At 37.7% G+C, this 21,077-nt stretch overlaps 1 protein-coding gene across 2 annotated transcripts in view; it reads right to left on the bottom strand.

Moving 5' to 3' along the window:
* Nucleotides 1-21,077, bottom strand: part of GRAMD4 (GRAM domain containing 4) — an 83,427-nt gene that overhangs the window by 28,393 nt on the left and 33,957 nt on the right. For both annotated transcript variants that reach the window (XM_075208857.1, XM_075208858.1), the window contains exons 4-9: nt 19,337-19,457; nt 10,680-10,738; nt 7,906-8,041; nt 5,351-5,376; nt 4,615-4,706; nt 3,970-4,061 (exon numbers count right to left, since the gene is read on the bottom strand). In XM_075208857.1, the coding sequence (XP_075064958.1) occupies nt 3,970-4,061; nt 4,615-4,706; nt 5,351-5,376; nt 7,906-8,041; nt 10,680-10,738; nt 19,337-19,457 (526 nt within the window). The remainder of the gene's footprint in view (nt 1-3,969; nt 4,062-4,614; nt 4,707-5,350; nt 5,377-7,905; nt 8,042-10,679; nt 10,739-19,336; nt 19,458-21,077) is intronic.

Below are 21,077 nucleotides of genomic sequence, written 5' to 3'. Positions count from 1 at the left end.
ACATTACAGGTATAGAAAACAAACAAAAAAAAAAAAAAAAAAACACAACAACAATGGATAGGAGGAAACTATGACAGACTCATGACACAAAGAGGAAACTAGACGGATTTTTAACTTATGAACCTTGACTACGAAAGGGCGCAACAGAGGTTTTGACTTTAATTCTTTCCTTTAATGATTTTACTCTGCTGCTAGACTAATCATCCATCATCACCACCATTCATTTATATAGCGCCACTGATTACGCAGCGCTGTACAGAGAACTCATTCACATCAGTCCCTGCCCCCCATTGGCGCTTACAGTCGAGAGAGAGACAGAGAGATGGAGAGACTAGGGTACATTTTTGATAGCAGCCAATTAACCCACTAGTATGTTTTTGGAGTGTGGGAGGAAACCAGAGCACCCGGAGGAAACCCATGCAAACACAGGGAGTACATACAAACTCCACACAGATAAGGCCATGGTCAGGAATTAAACTCACGAACCCAGTGCTGTAAAGCAGAAGTGCTAACCACTTAGCCACCGTGCTTAGTTGAGGAGATATATACCGTATTTTTCGCTCCATAAGACATACCTGACTATAAGACGCACCTAGTTTTTAGAGGATGAAAACAGGAAAAAAAAATAGCCTCCAGCACACACACGCTGTAGCCTTTACCATACACCCTGTAGCCTCCAGGACTCTCAGCCTCCCATAACTTACCTTATTACTTCCGCGCGATGTCTTCAGCACTTCTCATATGGGACGACACCTGTCATGTGGTGCACGTCCCATGTGAAAGCTGCGCTCTCACCGATAGGCGGGGGGACGGACGGATCAGGAGGATCCGTAGGACCACTCAGAACACCAACCACCGGCACTTTCTCTCCGGCCCGGAGGACATCTGCATCAGCCCGCTGGACCCGCTACCACAAACTGTAAGTTTGCCAGCTCTCCTTTGCTCCATAAGACGCACATACTTTTTCCCCCCCTTTTTTGGGAGGAAAAAGTGCGTCTTATGGAGCGAAAAATACCATTGTTCACCGTTACCCTTTTCTCTGTTACGACTTGGTCTGAACCTTCTTTCATCCAGCTTTACATATAAGCTACGATCTAGGAAATACATTTGTGATTTTACTATGGTTGCAGCATATTTATACTTACATACTAGAAATCACATTCTGTTAAGATGTTAGAAGTATATTTCATTACCATGGTAATCATAAGTCTCATTTATTGTTCGACATTTTCATTCCTTTAGAGAGTCATATACACAGATATGAAGAACTAGGAGTAGATATTCTAATTTGTATATATTTATATCAGAGGGTTTTTTCCCAGCATTTACTGGGATACCATAGCAGAATTGTTATTCTTATTATGGGAGGTAAAAATTCCTATTTAAGAAACCACCAAGAACGGCAGCACTACCCCCTTGAATAAGTCCATAGGAACGAAACACTTTGGAATCTGTGTTTTTGACACTCTGGAGTATACGTATCACCAGATGAGACACTAAGGTTGTATGCACAACCGGAAGTACTCTTCAGCAGTTTCTGAGTGGAACGCACATATACTATCTGCCGGCAGAGGGAAGAGACAAGTGAATAACATACAGCCAATGCATAGAACTTTCCTCGCTTAGAACCATCTCCGAACCGACAGGACTTCTGAATTCAGGTGTTTCCTTCATCACATATTGTGACTTTCAAACATATTCATCGGGACAAAGGACTATTTTTACCTATCTGGCTAACCATATTGTCATTCCAACTATTATTTATAAAAAAAAAAAAAAAAAGGGAGTCCCTGTTTGAAATTTTTCTAAAAGTGAACGGTTTGTGGGACGATTTTTATTCAGATTTTAAAGTTTTTATCTGTTAGAGGGTAAGTAGCAAAATACAATAAGGTCTATCACTATATTTATCGTTTTATGAAGCTACTAACCATTTTCTCGCCATAAATTTAACAGGTTTTTAATAATAATTCAATTATATGTGCTTTATATTATGAGGATGTTAAACCATAACATTTTTTAACTGAATTTCTAGGCTCATAGCATGGTTTGTGTGGTAAGAAAAAAAAAAAAAAAAGGCAGTTCAAAAAAATAAAAGAAAATGAATTTGAAAAAGTGTCCCACACTCACTTAATGGTACACGGTACCCTCAAGGTTACATTGACTCTATCCAGGCATGTCAGATATCTGTTGGAGGGGCTGTGGGATCCCATCACATATGGCGTCAATGCCACTACGTTTTCAATCTGTGGCAACAGGTAACAGCTCTCCTTTCTCAGATCCTACATAGTGATGTCACCCCTGGTCATGTTGCTTTGCACTCTATTGCTGTGCTTAGTGAGAATTTTCACTAAACTGGGGCATATCTGTCCGGCTACTCACCTGCAAATTGCCACAGATTGGAAATTCACGCCGCTCCCCCTCCATGCCTCCTGTCGGTGGTCTCAGGGGTGTGGTATATAGTGTTGATGGAATACATCATGAGACTTCAAGACAAATCTCTAATTTTCACAAGATTTGGGACCCCTGGTCCACCTTACACTGAGCTATGCTGCCTGGTGCCCAGTGAGCAGCTACACATGCCTTGGCTACATGAGCACCACTCTTTTTCCATTTTCCTGCTCAATGAAAGGTTCCTCTGGGGTAGTTCAATTTTGGCTCCCCTCAGAGGGGTCCTCTATCTTTCCTTTCCTGCTTCCTGGCCTGGGGCGGCAGTGGTGTAAGTCACCCCGCCTCAGAAGTATTCTTCAATTTATCTTCATCCCCGGTTTCCCATCGCTTTTCTCTCCTATAGGTCTGTTGCTTCTTCCCTCCCCCCAACCCTATCACTAGCTTCCCCCTTACCAAGAAAAACCAACAATATGATATATTGGGACTCATTGTGGCATAAAGGTTATTAGTGAAAAGCATATAAATTACTGTAAACAGCTATTCTAGATAACTCTGGCTCTTGCCTATTTGCGTTGTTTTAACATTATTATGTACTATGCAAGCCAGTCCAAGCATTGCAATTTTCTATCATTGTCTCTTATTTAATGTTTGTTTATTTTTAAACAAGAGAAATAAAAACGATTTAATGAAGGAAAAAAAAAAAATGTCACACTGTGTGCACATGCAGCTGCTCCCTGCCTCACCAGCGTTATATCCCTTTTTGTAGGTCTCCTCACTAGATGCTAAAAATTGTCAAGAACAGTGCAAATAAAAATCATCTCTCTCTCTCTCATCATCATTTATTTAAGCCCCGGCAAATTACGTAGAGCTTTACAATTAGGAAGATACACAATATTCGGTAAAACAGAAAGGTGAGAGGCTCTGCTCGCAAGCTTATAATCTAAGGGCCAATGGGAGTTTGATACATGAGGTTAAGTGCTACATACTGGTCCAACCAGATTGCAAAGGTAAAAAAAGTGCTTAGTGGACTATATGATCCAGTCACAATATTGGTCAAAGGGTAGTTGTTTTGTGTGAACTGTGAAATGGGTGGTAATAGAATAAACTAGTGACGTTAAGAGGGTGGTTGAGGAATATTATAAGCTTGCCTGAAGAGGTGGGGTTTCAGAGGACGCTTGAAGGTTTGAAGACTAGAGGAAAGTCTTCCTATGTGAGGGAGGGTGTTCCACAAAGAGGGTGCAGCCCGAAAAAAGTCCCGTAAGTGGAAATGGGAGCAGGTAATATATATATGCAAGACATCACTTTCAGAAGAGGTCCTAGGTGCACAATATGCAGAAAGCTAGATTAAGGAGCAGATTTAGAATTATCATACTGGACATGCTTACTCCAGAAGCTTCTGCTAAGAAGGTGGGGGTGGGTCCTTTTAGGAGCAATCTGTTACCGTGTTTTTTATTGAATTGACAAAAACACACCATCACTGGTGATGCGTCCTCCTCTTTAAACACATTTCATCAATTCCTAATTTACATAAAGAGTGACAGCAACATATAAATAGCAAACAGACAGAAACATCATAGTTACCTGGCAATGAGGTAATTTAGAGACAACCTCAAAATAGCTAAAAATAAAAACATGGGAATGGCCCAGCCATGCCACACAGCATTCATGTAAATCTAGAAAGAAAGGGAAAACATTATACAGTAGTACTCAAGGCAAACATTGCATATGTACTATGCAAGCTAAATAGGATTTTCTACCAAATCTACAATTATTAAACAAACATACTTCTAAAAATGTTGTATATGGAATGGCACATTTAGTGTGGGCAATATAAAAGCAAATAAAGTATTTTACAAGAAAAGAATTCTAACATCGCACAGCTATATGCTGTAGAGTAATTCAAGGGGCAAGGCATCATGATGGCTGCGTTTCCAAATACAAACACCAGATTTTTCATCACTTGCCATTATGTTTGATTGGCAATAAGGGCTGAGCAAGACAACACAGGCGTGTGCACGTGTGTATCCGCATCGCTTTCTCAATATGTCTGACAAATTAAAAACATGCAAATATCAAATAGATTTTATCCTAAAGAGCGGGTAAAGATATATTTGTACATTAATTTATTCCAGTGTTGTAAATTACAGTAACATAATATATCTGGAAAAACTGTTTGCTCAAACAGAATATGAAATGGTAAAGGGTCCATAAAATGTTAATTCTTACAATAAAGGCAATAACAGAAGTGTAGACAGAATGCCAGTCTGATAAGGCAGAAAGGTTCTTCACAAAATTTGTAACAGGTTTGGCACCTCTCTCTAGGAAGAAAAAGAAATGCATATAACAAAGTATAAAAATGGAATCACAAAACATCAGGTATCCGGTCATTAATATTAAAATTATTATTGTTGTACTACAATAATGATTGAATTTTAGTTTTAAATTAACCAGTACCAGACTAAAATATTGACCCAGGCTTTGAGAACTCAAATCCCAGCTACATATGACTTATGCCAGACCTAAAGAATGAATGTGAAACCAACACACTATTTTCATTTGCAATCTGTGTATGTGTCATATTCTCTATTTATGAGTGGCAATTAATTCACTTTAAGAGGGAGACATTCATTTAAGTATTCACTACAAAAATGAAGTGGATCCACCAACATGTTGCATCCTATTAACAGAATAAGTAAACTAATTAACATTTTGATTACTTCACTTTATTTCCCGAATACTATTGGAAAATAAGGAAATGTAAAGTTCAATACAAATCAACACTAGCTAATTAGAGAAAATGTGGCAAGACCTTCTTAATTAGATTTCAAAAGGATGTCAAACTGCAGAATGAATTCCTATTTCTGACCCTTAATGTAATATAATACAACATTGGCTACACAAGAAGCCCTTTTTTTTTTTTTTTTAAACACATCACAAAATATGCAGACCAAACAAAACTTACTTAATCGTCTCATATTTTCCGTCAACCTATATGGAAATAAAAATGAGTGTTTCATTATGTGAAATCTTTACAGTACTTTTAAAATTTGATTGTGTTCACAAAATACATACGGCCAACTCACAAAAGGGGAATTAGTAAAAAGTTACTGTTTTAATGCTATTTATCTAACACCTTAACTTCATATTCACAAGCATATGAAATATATTTTTAAGACCACAACAAAATTACAAAACTGATCTTAAAAAATTGCCAGTGGCTGAGGTTACCATAAGATAGAACTCCAAAATTTGTGAATATGGCATCATACTCGTAACCAATGTTGGATTTATTTTAATAAGAAAGTATAGGCACATGCATTGGCAATAAATTTTACCTATCCCTTAAGTATTTTCTGGAGGCTGGGCAATAGCTCCATTTAATTACAAAATTGAGTTGACATTTTTATTTAAATTTTTTAATGCGATCATTTATTATAGGAAATATTTTTCAGCTTCCCCTTCTGTTAATATCACACGCAGAAGGTGGCAGTACAAGATACTTGATAAATACGCTGCCAGATGAGCGAGACAATGGTAACAATGTTCTGACCTGTGGTAACCTCTATGATGTATAGAGTGAAGCTAAAATAAGCTATTCACCCTTTGCTAAACAGAGCTCTGTTTTAAACACAGAAAACAAAATTTTGGCATTTAGTGTAACAATATAACTCAACATATTTTGTTTTAATGAAGTACGGTGTGTTACATTTCCTTGCATCGTGTACTTTTAAGCCATGCAGCAGCTGTGGCCACACATTTTGATTGGCTACGTAAGGCACCTATGGATTTGTAATCTTAGAGACTACAACTCACATAATTCTCTGTGATAAATTGGACATAGCTTGATTAAAAACTTTATTGAGCTGCTCTTTGCAGCATGGTGGTGACAAGATGGCAATTTCCCTACACAGTGGATGTCGGAGGGGTTTTTTGCTGTTGCCTGTACTAAATAAATTTAAAAAAAAAAAAAAAAAAAAAAAAAAAAAAAAAAAAAAAAAGTAATTCTATTTATTTTAGCTTTTTCTGTTATAAAAAAATTATATATATATATATATATATATATATATATATATATATATATATATATATATATATATATATATATATATATATATTTATTTATATTCTTTTTTTTTATTATTTATATCCTTTTTGTGCTTCTGCAGTGCATGGAAGCCATTCCTGGCTGCTGGCACCGCTTGCAAACCCCGTCGCTGAAGCACAACAAAGATACTAAGTAACACATATCGTTACCAGAGGAGTTCTAGAACGCACTTTGAGATCTTTAAGAGCAGTTTCCCATATCCAGACAGATCCGGCAGACCTAATGTTTGCGACAAAATTGTCGGTTGCGGTTTGTGCACGACATTTATGTTAAAAGCCGCATAGAAGTTGAGGTAGATGGTATTTTTCTCTTTAGGTGTGTCTTTGAGCACTTGCCAGCATCTTTATTTTGGAAATTACAATATTTTGGGGTTGTGTATCACAATTTAACTCAACACAATATTTTCTTTCCCCTAACCCAAATGGAATTTAAAAAAAAAATACCATATATAAAAAGATCCTCTAGTGCCAAAATGGCAGCCACAGGAAGTTGAATTGCAGCAACAGGTAAGCCAACATGCTGGCACCTCACTATCTTCTGCTCTCCAGGTATCTTTCATTATCATCCTCTCACCTCGCTCACATAGATATCCTCAGTCACTCTTTGCCCCTTTCACAGGACATCTGGACAGCAGCTAAGATGTCCCATCATCTCGGGTAACAGCCACCGGACATGAAATAAAAAATCTGTTTGTGCTTGAGAAAAAAACCAAAAACGGTTTCTATGCTAAACCCCAAAATAGTGTAATTTCCTGAATGCTGAAGTGTTTCAAAGGGGTTTTTATTTAACAAAATGTCAAAAAGCCCTATTGCCAGCAAAGACTATGTTTTTGCAAGTAACTCTTTTTGTTTTGTTTTTTAGATACTCTGCTGCTATGTGGTAAAATGAAGAGAAAAAAAATAATTTGTGAAAACCATTACGATGATAAATAGCTCCCATTCATCTGTTATGTGGTCAGGGAAATAGCTGTTATGCTAAGCTCCAAATTCTGTAATATACATGAATAAAGTAGCAGTCTTTAAATAATCTGATATGTTGAGTGAAATTCTTGTTAAATCAAATTCCAAATATTGTAATTTTCGTAATAAATAAACATGGTTTTCCATGTAATATTTGTGAAGTATTTAATCAAATTTCACAATAAATTCACAGTTAAAATTTGGTAAAAAACTACACAATAGCGGCGGGACATTTATTTGTCAGGTTTTAGTAAAGGATGAATACATTCCTATAGCCATCACAGTAGTAGAAATGCTCTTCCAACAGACTTTTTATAATAAATAACTTGCTAAACATATGTGCGAATAATACACAATTGGGAAAAGATTAGCAGTAAAGTAGGTTTATGAGTGATCTAAAATTTCAGCTTTTTCTTTTTCCAATAAACAGTGGGATGTGGGGCAAACAATTACCTTCTAGCACTCAGTGGCTCTTCTGTTTCCACTGTGTTCTCTTCAGGCTGAAACCGGAAATCCTCAATATACTCCCCAAATCGGTCATAAAACCATTTCTGAACTCTGGAGCACACACTTTTTTTTATGTGTTTATCTTAGGGAGAGAAGAGTGAGAGAAACAAGTCTGGTTAGTCACAGCAGACAAACGATACAAGCACTTTTCAGTCATAACTCAAACTGCCTGGATAAATGTTTAGAAAACAAGCATCTGGTCAAAATTGTATTAAAAAGTACATTTGAACCGACGTCAACAGTTCAAAATGTTTGTTTCTGAAGGGGAAACATTATGAAAGCTTGATTTGTTATAAGAAATTTTCTGAGCTAGCAAAAATGGGAATGGATAACATTTGGAATCTCTGCATTAGGACAGCTGTATATGAAAAATCACTTAAAATATTTGGAGAAACGAAAATCAGAGCCCAAATACTTTGGTTTTCAGATACCTTAAATTGTGTCATACACTAAAGGCTCAGTTTGGTAGTTATGCACCCCCTCCCCCCCCTGCCCATTTGGTAATGATCCCCTCTAGCGTTTTCTTTATAACATAGGCTCTCAAAAAGTAATTTCCATGTAGTATGCATATCTCCTCCCACATATATAATACCAGATGGCTTCACAGCAGATACTTAAATGGGAGGAAGACATTGGTCATGTCTCAGATGGGTGGGATTTTATGCTGAGTGGTATTAACAATGCTACATCTTGTGAGATTTCAGCAAATACATCTACACATCTTGAGATCGTCTCACTCCTCTTAGATTATTTAGGATGGGGAGAAGGACTAACTCAGACAGACCAAAATGTGGCAACTTTGTAGTCTCATTTTTACATATGTTGTTGGGGTGCCCGAGGTATATCTGTGAGGGACTGCATTCTTTAAACAGGGGTTAATATCCCCCAGCTGGACGCCAAGCGGTCTTTATTTGGGTACAACTTGGAAGAAAAGCTTGGTAAATGCATGCTTATTTAACCTGATGACGGCGACAAGGTCACTATATCAAGGGTTTGGATTGCAGTAGAATCTTCTTGTTTTTAGTTGGGTGGCTCTGCTCCACTACACAGCAAGTCATGAGCATTTCACATATCCTAGTAGATGTACATAAGTATCTAAATAAATATAAAAAAATTGGTCCAAGTCAAGGCTCACGCTGCTACCTCGGGAAGAGGAGCCAGATTGATTGGTCCCCGGGATGACCAGCCATTAATTGGTTGTGCACTTTAGGCTTTCTTTCCCTATAATAAGAATTTTATGTGTAGAGAACCTATGCTTGACTGGGTGATTCATAGATTTTATGCACGTCATCTCACAGTATCCTCACACAGGCCTGATCCTTTAAGCTCCCTATCATTTAATCATGTAGGTTTACTTCTAGGAGTCATAGCCCATACTGTACCCGCTGCACTGCATGGTTCTAATGTTATTGTTATGGAGCTTATTTGTTTGTCTTTATTTCTGTATGTAAAAAGCTTGGATAGGTTTTCAATAAAGATGCATGATTAAAAAGAACAAACAAATAAAAAACAAAACAAAAAGCATGATCTGTATGTAGCGGTGTATTCACAGGTTCATTTTTTGAAAGCACCAAAACCATGGGATGTCACACTGACCAATCATGATATTTAGGTGCATGTCACACTGACCAATCATGATATTTAGGTGCATGTCACACTGACCAATCATGATATTTAGGTGCATTGCCACAATTAAGGTTATTTGGAAAGAAGTGTATGTACAAGTTTTTTTGTTTTTTTAACAGTTTATGGAAAGTTATCTTACAAATATATACACAACCATTTTCATCCATTCTAGGAACAGAATACAAAGTAATAACAGGTAATATGTGTTTTAAAACAAATAAGTCAACGTTGGTATGATGTTTAGAACGGTGAAGTAGCCCAATAAACTAAACATATGAAATTAGAAAAAAAAGCATTCAATGTCAATTTATATATCTCAGTTGCTGGAATAGGACAAAGCAATCTTTCAATAACTAATCAGAATATGAATTCTACCAGAAAATCATCACTTCAGTTCATTTCAGGTCCTTTATCTGGCAAAGATGCTTCGTTCTTACATAATGGCAAAGGGATCCTTGTACAATAAAACTGCAGTAGTCCCCATCATAGGAGAATCTCGATTTTTGTTAAAAATAAAATAGCAAGAACAAACAGAAAACTTGCCTTTTATTTTCTAAAAGCATCTAGACCAATACCCCGGTTCCAGACTTAAGCTGAACACAAAATGTGATTACAATCAGAGCAGAACATAGCCAAGCAGTGTTGTCTGAGGAGCCTACTATGCCATGAATAACTGTACACATAGGGTGGCCAAGCCTCACCTTCAATAAAGAACACTGCTGCACTGCAACTAATGGGAGCCCTGTAACCAGTACATTATAAAAGTGCCCTATATTACAAGGCAAACTCTCGACATCATAAATATAAACATTATACCGATGGACCCAACCAGGAGGAATTTGTAACATGGTGCAATATAAAATGTAAGGTTTGAAACACTATAGTTTTGAGAAGATGGCGGTTTTATTTACAAACTACAATTCCAAAAGGGACATGCACACATCAATCTTCTACAACACACACTGTACATAGGCAGCAATGACTATCAAAATAAATGAAAAATAGGTAAAACCAATTCCATAACATCACCCAACACACAACAATTTAAGTGTGAAGGAATTAGATAACTTCTATAAGTTGTCTTGCAGAAGTACCTGATCCATTGTTTTGTGACTGTCCTTTTGAAGGCTGTTGTGCTACCGATTCTTCAGGCCTAAAAGAAAACAAAAAAACACAAAAGAGTGAAAAATCTTTCAACTACACAGAATATTAGAATAGCAAAGACATAATAGATAAAATTAACGTTGTAATACATGTGCTCAATTTTCTTTAATTAAATGAATACAGCATTTCGCTATATCACAACATCCCAGACACGTGACAAAGGTTACAATTTCTTCATGGATTAGCCATGCTTGGTCCAACAAGGAAAGCAGCAGACATCCATAATATTGTGAAAGACTGCCAGAGGCCTTTTTCTCTTACTAAAGAACTGAAACACTGGCTATGGCATGAACAAGGTCATGGCAAAACTTCCTTAAGTTATGTATGTTAAGGACAGATTTTAGTTTTTTTGAGTTCTTTAATGGGACAATTTTTATTCAAGCAGATCAGTCTATTGCAATTCTCTTCCACTTTCACAAAACCGCAATTTGCTTTTACGCTACCAACAGACAGTTCAAGCTAAAATCTTATTCTCCAGCTGCAAAACCCGAATCATGTTGTACCACTGTTTCCATTTAGGTCTTGCATGACCATCCAATTTTTGGAGAGAACTATATGAAATGGATTCTTGGTCCTATTATTACCAATTAAGCCTACGAGTTCTATGCATCTATACTGAACCATTATGACCACAGCATGGTTTTTCCATATTATATAGTCCAAAGTAGAGTTAGAAAATACACTCTACTTAGTTAGCTAACTTTATGCAGGATATGTATAATTATTGTGGCCCAGTTAGTGCTTATATTTTATTGGAATTTTATATTCTGACAGCAATTTAGTTTCAAATTCAAAAAATATAAAATTCTGTGAATTTTTATTTTGACCATATGTAAAATTACTAGGATCTATATGCTTGTTAAGAATGCTGGGCACACAAACAGGTATTGTCAGATATGTGGTAGAATTTGACAGAATCCGTTTCCAAGTAAATGAAACATATACCCGTGCACAGGTCTGAAATAATGACCTAGTCACAGAAAAAAAAAAGCCTATATTTAAAACAAAACAAAATACACAAAATCAAAGCCGAATGATTTGAGCAAATTACAAAAGGTTTTATAGTAGAATTCAACTTGGATAACTGTACTTTCAATGACATGAAAAGACTGATAGAAGCAATATTCAAGAGCGCTTGCTATCTGTCACTTTAGGATACTTTAAGTAAATGGTGAGAATACGGGAGTATTAGTAGAATTAGTAGCTGTAGTGTATATTTAAAATGATACACTGTACACTTCATAAGTCAGTTTCAAAATATGGGTACTATCAACAAACTAGAAACTACACACTGTTTCCATCGCAATTGACATTTGGAGGAGTATTTTTCATTTCATCCTCCTAATGCTTCGGTGTATGACCTATTCCCGGCATGTGTATGAACAGCTGCAGCAGAATCTTCATTCTCAGATTTGATAGGTCGCCAAGCCTTGGAATGACTACTCCAAGGAAGCCATATGACTGCCAGGAGACCTTGTTACTCTCCCCACACAGACAAGGGTGTGCTCCCAGGAGGTCAAAGTGCAGCACAGTACTTTCTGAGAAGTGTGTTATGTGACGAAAGAAATGATTCAGTTGCCATTTAAGTGCCATTAATACGTGAAACATTAAACTTGCTTTGCAGTGTGATAAAACATTGAGTCATTGTAAAAAGTATGTGTATACATAGTGTGAAGGGAAAATGTTGATGGAGCGGTTCAACGTGTACAATACAATGGTTAGGACATATTTTATAGTTAGAATGCCAGGACGACTAAGGCTGACCCAACATGTTATATTGGTTACACAGTGCTATACACGTACCTAAGTGCATGAATAGCACAGTGTAACAAATATAACCACATTAAAGAAATAAAAACAAATTACTCCCTGTCCCTAACCCATCAACTAGTTCAAATTAACTTCTTCAGAACCCACCTTGGTCAGTCAAGTACTGTAGAGACCATCAAAGCAAATCTGGCTAATCAAAACATTAGTGAATGCTGTCATATCGCCAGTGATACATTGCTGATAATGCGTGTCAACACTGATTCCACCTGCATTTTCCCTCTGCTTAAGCAACATTCTAGAATGAAGATTAGAACTTTAATAAGGGTTCAAGGACTCCTATCAGGATAATAAGCACCAGTCACATGACCATTCATGGCAACAAGGTGAATGCTTGACTGACCATAAACATGCTTTGTCAAGAATTCACCGTCTGTTGCCAAAAGTTTCATTGTGAATGGCTTCTCAGACTTTTGGTCAAAATCAAGTGTAGTATCATCACCATTTATATAGCGCCACTAATTCTGCAGCGCTCTACAGAGAACTCACTCACATCAGTCCCTGTCCCACTGGGACTTACAGTCTAAATTCCCTAACACACATACAGATTAGGGTCAATTTGTTAGCAAAAATAAAAGAAAGTCTGCGGCGCTCCACTTGGTATGCTGCCCAGTATGTGTATGAAGAAACCACTATCCATCTCTATAACAATACCTTACATACAAAATCATATACATAAATCAGGCGCTAACTTCAAAACACAGGGAGATGGGAGATGGGCCCGGATGTAGCATCCAGGTTCTAAGATGGCGTCTGAGACGCCATCTCAGACACCATCATAGAACCTGGACGCTACATCCGGGCACTGTACAAGGCGGAGGACAAACTACTTCAGGACTTATCCACGGAACAAGTGCATCACTACCCAACAAGAGGAATATTACCAAGCATCCACTTCACTCTGAAGGAACACAAAAAACAAAGCACTAGATCAAGTAGTATTGTGTGAGTGCAGTCCTGATTAGCCTTCATTAGGAAAAGGCCCTTGGATGTGTCACAAGTTTATGAACAGGGCTCTACACAGGTTTGGCATGGGTGACATGATGTAATAGTATTAACCAGACTATTTTTCCAAAAATGAGACAAGGTTGCCCACTTTCACCTACACTTGAAATGCCAAGTGTTCACATAGACATCTCACTGTATTAAGGGCTGACCAGTGTTCTATGACAGCACTCAAGTCTCTGGTCTGGTTTGGGGATGGAGAAAAAGGAGGAGAGGGAAGCAATATTCTTCAAGAAATGGCACTGACCACGTACTGAAGCCCCTTCCCCATCATATCCAACTTTATCAAAAATTTGGGAGTCTGGTTTGATCGAGAAGCCATTAGTGGTGTGGAGATGGTATGACCTTCAATCATTGCTGCTGCGCAACAAGGTTCTCCCTGTTCCGGAGTACAGAGACGCCTCATGTTGTTGGCTGCAGAATCATCACAAGAACAAAGTTTTACTTCAACTGAGGCCCCAAATTGGAGTATGTTCAGGAGTGATGTAGAAGGTGCCCATCAAAGGTTAGGGAAAGAATTCCTGACATCTCACCAAGCTGCAGGCCTTACTTGCAATTGCATCTTTCAGGATTCAGACATGGAATTTCCTGCAGATCCTTTAGCACAATCTGTCACACTTCATCCTTCTGCCCGTCAGTAAGGTATTTTCTGGGACAAGTAGAACAGTTCTTTCAATTACAATTGGGATACTCCCTGGTTCAACCTGGTGGTTGTAGGATTTATAAGGAAGCAGCTGGAGCGAATTAAGCCTACCTTCTGGAAACCAAAAACTGTAATCAAGATCATCACAGATAAGAACAGGATGCAGCCTATTCAGTGGCTCCATGCTGCCAAAGGAAAATGTTCTTTTGAGCAGGATTCCCAATAGGCATTAAGACATGGCATCAATAGCCATCGTGTCGTGCCAGCCTTTCAGGATTTTCATGCATGCCTGGAACCTTTGCAGATACTGGCAATGACTATAGACATCATTAACAAGGTAACATCTCTGAACATCTTCTAGTAGTGTCCTTATGCACATAACAAGAATGATGCCCTGAAACGTGCTTGCAACAAAAACAGCCATTTGGTACCATTCGATACTTTACAGCCTATCTACTAGCATCCTACCAGCAGGCTATACAGGAGGCCTGGAGCTTTTGTGTGTTCGGTTAGGGATTCTTTCTGGCTTGCCAGGGATTGTTGAGAACAGAAAACTATATGTATTCAGGAATGCTGCACAGCCTGCTCAGACTACACCATCACAGACAGTCCTAAGGCAGAAATAAGAATAAGCCACCTATTCTCCTTCATATGTCAAAAAGGTTCAGGGTTCTGTTGTCCCACCACCCATTACACCCTGAGCCATGTTAGTAACTGCAATGCACTGTATGTCATGTATTGTGTTATAATGTATGCATGATTAATGTTCTTGGGTGAATCGCATTTCACCTACACTGCAATGCTGCACATACTGATTATCTCATGCCCTAGGTATTTAATATATTTTATGCATTAAGTCTAGGGGGAAAAAAAAAAAACAACAATATAGTCTTTATGGCTTAGAGGTTTTATATATTGTACTCAGCTGGTAGCAGGCTTCCACACAGTATTTATTATAAGCTGCAAAAAAAAAAAAAAAGTGGTGGAAATAAGTAAGCCTTTCCCAATGTTTATCAGAGAGTTGTCAACAGTTACAATAACAGCAATGAATACTAAACAAGAACATATACACTACTGTCCTGAGCTTGTAATATTGTAACCCATCATAGTAGTTAACATAATTGCAAGCAAATCTATATTTAATTATATAGAAATTAAGGCAATATTTTCTGAGATCTGTTTTCAGTGGGAAATAGTAATTATAATCCAGTCCCCAAAAGCTTCATTCCCAGGATCTGAAGTTCAGTCTATCCTGTGGGTCCCCACTGGTGAACATGCCACTCGGCTAAAAAACTAGAGTCGGCAGTAGTGAGGCCAGTTCAGGGGACCCAACTGATATCCTGAATACCAGGTAAGCAACTTTGGAGACAAGGTTGAATTTAGCGTATTAAAATAAATACAATCATTTTTGGGTAGAATTATCTTTTCATGTTGAACGCGGTGTGCCTAAGAAGTAAAAAATAAATAAACTATTATTCAACAATTCCTCCAAGAACTGATCATTTATAAAGTGACTATATACAAGTCAAATACTGCAATTGTCCTTGAAATCTAACAATATATCTTCCGCAACACAGCACACTATGTACCAAAAGTTGAAGACACTTAGAAACATAGAACTGCACAGAAGCCCTTCTATATAATACAGTGCCCACGGCCACATCTGTAAAGGGATAAAGACTCGACGAGTCATACTTAATTGAAAATCATGCAGCATCTGTTCCCATCCAGGTTCAGTTAAGGATGCAATGGAAGCATTTGGTGAAATTGCTACTAAGGATAAACCCCAACGAAACATTAAAATAAAAGCACCCTGTTATTTTGTGTGGCTTCAGTATCTGATGCCTAATGGTATTATTTAAAATGTTTGTTTACACACTGCATTATACCCTTACTATTTCTTTATCAATGAACCTGTATAAAAAACCATAACATATAATATATTACAAAGTCAACACAAAATACACACAGCAGAGGATAAAATGTGAGTGTAAAGTTATGAGTCATGTAAGAAGAAAGTTTAAAGCTGAACTACCAGGTAGGGCAAAAATAAATACAAATAAATTCACCTTACCCAGTGCTAAACCCTCTATGTAGACATTTTCCCTTGGCTCTATAGATCGCACCGGTACTTCCCCCCCCCCCCCTCCACAACCATTTTAAAGTGGCGAGCAAAACATTTTTGTGAAGTACTATACTAGATAAACAAAGAAGCCCCAGGAAAAACAGTATCAGGATGTGGTTCCCAAGGCTCCACTAAGAGGTCAGTGAAAGCCGACAGAGTAACTGGAACGGCTGCTTTAAGACACCTTAGGCAGCACTGAATGCAGGGCTGTGTGACAGTTAACTATGTGGGAACCTAACTTTAGCCAGGTCATTTAACTTATAAGCAGAATGAACCATAAAAAACTGCCCAACATATATGGGTACCAAGAGGCCCTGTCCAGTGACAAAATTACCACTGCTGCAGCAGGTGTGGTGCACCAGGGCCCATGGAGATAATGGGGCCCGCTGCACAGACAACTATCGAGCTGTGGGCTCCGGTTCCCTCCTCTCCCCTTCCCCCTTCCCTGCATCCGGGCCCACATCTTGTTCGTTCCGCCTCTGACTCTGTCCATTATAGTGATGCCGAGAATGCTGATCATACCCAAGATGGGAGATGCAGACAGACCGGTTCTAGCACAGACAGACAATAATCCTCACTGCAACTACTGCCCAAACATAAACTGGACATCCCAATCATTAACTACTTAAAACTGGAAGAAACCAGGAAATGTGAAGCTAGGGTAGAAGAATTTAATCCTTCCAGTCAAGTTGCTGATCAGAGGTCTTACGATGCTTGCTAAAGGTCTGAATGGATTGATTCCTCCTGCATAGTGAGCTCACAGGGATACTGTTCCTGTCTGCAGATAATGAGAGACGGTCCAACCGAAAGAATCTCCATTTCCTACATGAGGTGTTAAGACAGGTGGGAAAGAGTATAGTGTGAAAAGAAAAAAAAAACTGGCAGCCCATTTAAAAAAAAAAAAAAATTATATATATATATATATATATATATATATTATATATTACACACACACATATATATACATACAAGTTAACCCGAGCATCATGATACTCATGCATTCTTGTCAAATCAAGCTACTTAAGGTTCTTGTCATGCATTTGGGCCTAGCCCAGGCCTCCTCAGGGGAAGAGCGTTACTTCCCGACGCAAACGCCCTTTTTTAACGTGGTTTTGTCCACATGTCACCACCTCATCATTTTTCTCCATCACCTCATCCTTCATCTTCATCGCCACATCCTTCATCAAGCTACTTAAGGTGTTAAAAACTCCCCACTGTCACCCCCGGCAACCACCAACCACTCCCAACTGTCACTTCTCCTTCAAGAAATATATAGGTCAGTGTATAACTCTGCCCAGCAGGTGGCGCTGCAGCTTTTTTTTTTTTTCACACACACGCCACTAGGCATTTATATAGTAGATAGATATATACACATACACACAGCAATGTAATGCTTAAAATAACAAAATAGTTGCATTTTTAGATAACATTGAATCTTGAATGGTGGTAGAAAACTATGATAAACTAGGGTGGGTACATAATATAAAAACCAGCATTTTCAAATTCAAAATTCTTTTCATATAACATTGTGCATGTGTGGGACCAAACTAGTGAAAGGCTAAATTGAAATGTTATGTTATGCTGAGGTTTGCCAATATCAGCAAATGCAGTTTTCCCCAAACAAATGTATGAACAATTTATCTGCGAGGATAAGCAATGTGAATGATCTGGGTACATGAGTTTGTACTGCAGGGAGCTTCGAATTTTTTTTATTATTTTTTTTATTTATTTATTTTACAAAATATAAAATACAAAACAATTTTAAGTGTGGACTGCTTAAGGTGTATTAGAACTACTCAAAAAACTGCATAACAGGAAAAAAAAAAAGGTTATTATTACAGCATTTTCCATTGACCATGTGAAGAGCCATTAAATATGGAAGTGCGATATATACAGCTGCACTCAGAGCAGGTAATTTGTAAGGCTTATGTTTGTCTGCCCCTGTGGAAAACACAATCGAGCCGAGCCAAGTTATTAGCAGGAAGATCTATTTTTACAGCTGATGTCTGACTAGGGGAGGTTATATAGGAGAGATTACATTGACTGTGAGAACTGTGATTTTGTTTTCTTGCTTCCCAATAGCGTTTCTCCCTTTAATCTTGGATTTAGCAATTCAGGAAACTTCCACTGGACAGATGTAATATTTATTTTTTTAAATTATTATTATTTTTTTAAACATACCTATTTCTAGCAACAACCCCATTTTGCATTCAATCATACTATGGAAGGCTTTTAATTAGTCAAAGTTTATTACTGGGGGCAGCTTACAGTTTATTACTCATTACCATGATGCCTTGTAAATGCATGATGCCAGGCACACCCTACCAAACACTGCCAGTAAGCACATATTCAAGATATGAATTGACCATATGAGTAATGACGAGTTGTTCCTTCTGGGAATACCAGCCCTGTCACACGATAAGAGCCCTCAGCTGCTAAATCGTTGTGTAACTTATGAAGTAATTTACCATTTCAATGAAGAGATCCAGCATAACTGAACAGAAGTCATCCATGTATACATGTATGGCATACTATGCTAAAAGCAGGTAGAATTTCTTCCTCTCTGTCTACACACAGCAAGACATTTTCCAACTGATCTTAACACCAAGGTAAAACATTATGCCCCAAATGAAAAAATTAATACATTCATCTTACTAGTAACCAGTCATTGGTGGATTAGACACGTGTATTGTGCTGCTGTATTGTCACAGTGTGTATATCTCAGTCAGTGCAGTGATTATGATGGAACTGTGCAATCCAACACCTCTCCATACATTTAATGTTCAAACTTCCAGTGGAGGATAGGGTCACATGTAAGAAATAGAGAGGTCTGACACATCACAGATTATGTGACCCAAGGCCTCTGCGGATACGCCATAGTGATTACATGTCCAGCCACAAGCTACCATTTAACAGCACTTAAAGCTACTTCATAAATACGTATTCTATATCATTGCTGAATTTGTAGTACCAGATCGTTCAGTTACCTTGTTTTCACTACTTCAGTCATTTTCTGTTCCAGTTCTACCCTCTTCTGCCTTTCCTTTTCCAGCTCCTGCTTTAATGTTTCAATGTTAGTCTCTTCCCGTAGCTTTCTGAGCTCCTCCTCTGTGACAGAAAATGAAAACTCATAGTAAAAGAAGCACTTACATACCCAATTATCCATGGTATTAAAAATAATTATACTAGAAAACACTACCCCGGAGGATAAACAATAAATTGAAGCCCTATACGAGTGTCCACTGGCTTTAATACAAAGTACTATATCACACAGGAAAAACTAGAGAAGATTATACAAATTATGCTGCTGTGATAGCGGATTGGGAAGGTAAACAGTCAATAAAAGGCCCAAATGTAACCAATCATCTGGCTTGCCCTTCTTATTGCTTTGTTACATTGCTTACCTGCCTTTAAGTCACCTGAAATAGTGACTACTAGATCCCTTTCCTCCTCAGTAGTTTCCATTATAGTGCCATTAATACTATATTTGGCATTTGGGTTTTGAAACCCAGGTGTACAATTTTGCATATTTTGTCATTAAACTGTTGTTACCATACTCTTGCCCACTCCTGTAGTCTACCTAGATCAACCATCATTTCTTTTACCCCTCCATGTTCCTTGTTACTTCCATTGCCCCTTATCAGCCCACAGAGCTCCGCATTTAAAGTAACAGATTTTACCATCACATAACAAACAGCTTTTAATCCAAAACAGACAACATTCATTGCAATTTTGTTTTTGTACACTTGTCCCAAAGTCAGAAGGTATATCCCTGCTCACCGGGTGAAGGGTGACAAAAAAAACACATCTTAAAGTTCTCCCGCTAAGATTTCAATATAGCATAAACTTCTCTATACTTGGGAGGAAATAAAAATAATAAAAACAATTTTAGCTTTAAAAAAAAATAAAAAATTAGTGGTGGCTTAAATCATAATTTATGAAAAAAGGGCTTCAGTAGATTCCCCCCACTAAATTTAATAAGGGATAAATCTATAACCCTTGTTGAGGACTGCTGTAGTAGACTTCTTTAATCTTTAATATACACTATTTGCCAGCAGCTTATTAGTGTTCGGGTGATTACAGCATGCTCCTTGTTGCAAGTTTTAGCAAGACTTTTCATACATATAATGGAGAGAATAGGAATTGTGGGAAAACATGCTAAAGGCTAAGAGCCCATGCCAAAGTTCAATATGTATAAACAATTCATGATGGTGTTGTGATTTAGTATCTCAAGCGCTTATTTAATTATCCAATAATTATTTGGATGTTTGCTGCTATAAATAACCCAAGATTAACTACAGCAGTATGTCTAACTGCATACATTTGTATGCTCACACCTAAGCTGATGATAAAATATATGGGCATTTTACAGTAAGCCAGCACACAACACATTCATGGATGGACGCATGCTACAAGGGGTCAGATATGCCCATAAAGCAGAGCATGGCAACAAGCAAGTCAGTGGCCACATGAAGCCTTCATGACCAGAATAATTTCCATTCTTTGGCCTGCTTCCTCATTCCTGATGTCAGAGTGAGCAGTGCACAACCAGTTTATTCACAGAATATGTTGTCTTATACAACGCTATAGAATTATTGGTATTTGTTTGCTGAATGATGTTATTGTTAATACATGGTATGGCTTATTTGTCACACCTAAATAGATATACAGAATACTTTCAACAAACATAATGTATGTTCCAAACACCTACTGTCCTTTAAACAAAGC

Source organism: Mixophyes fleayi, chromosome 4 (genome assembly GCF_038048845.1).
Source record: "Mixophyes fleayi isolate aMixFle1 chromosome 4, aMixFle1.hap1, whole genome shotgun sequence".
In the NCBI taxonomy this organism is placed as follows: Eukaryota; Metazoa; Chordata; class Amphibia; order Anura; family Limnodynastidae; genus Mixophyes; species Mixophyes fleayi.
Note: the sequence above shows the minus strand (reverse complement) of the source record. Positions and strands in the feature narration are given on the sequence as shown.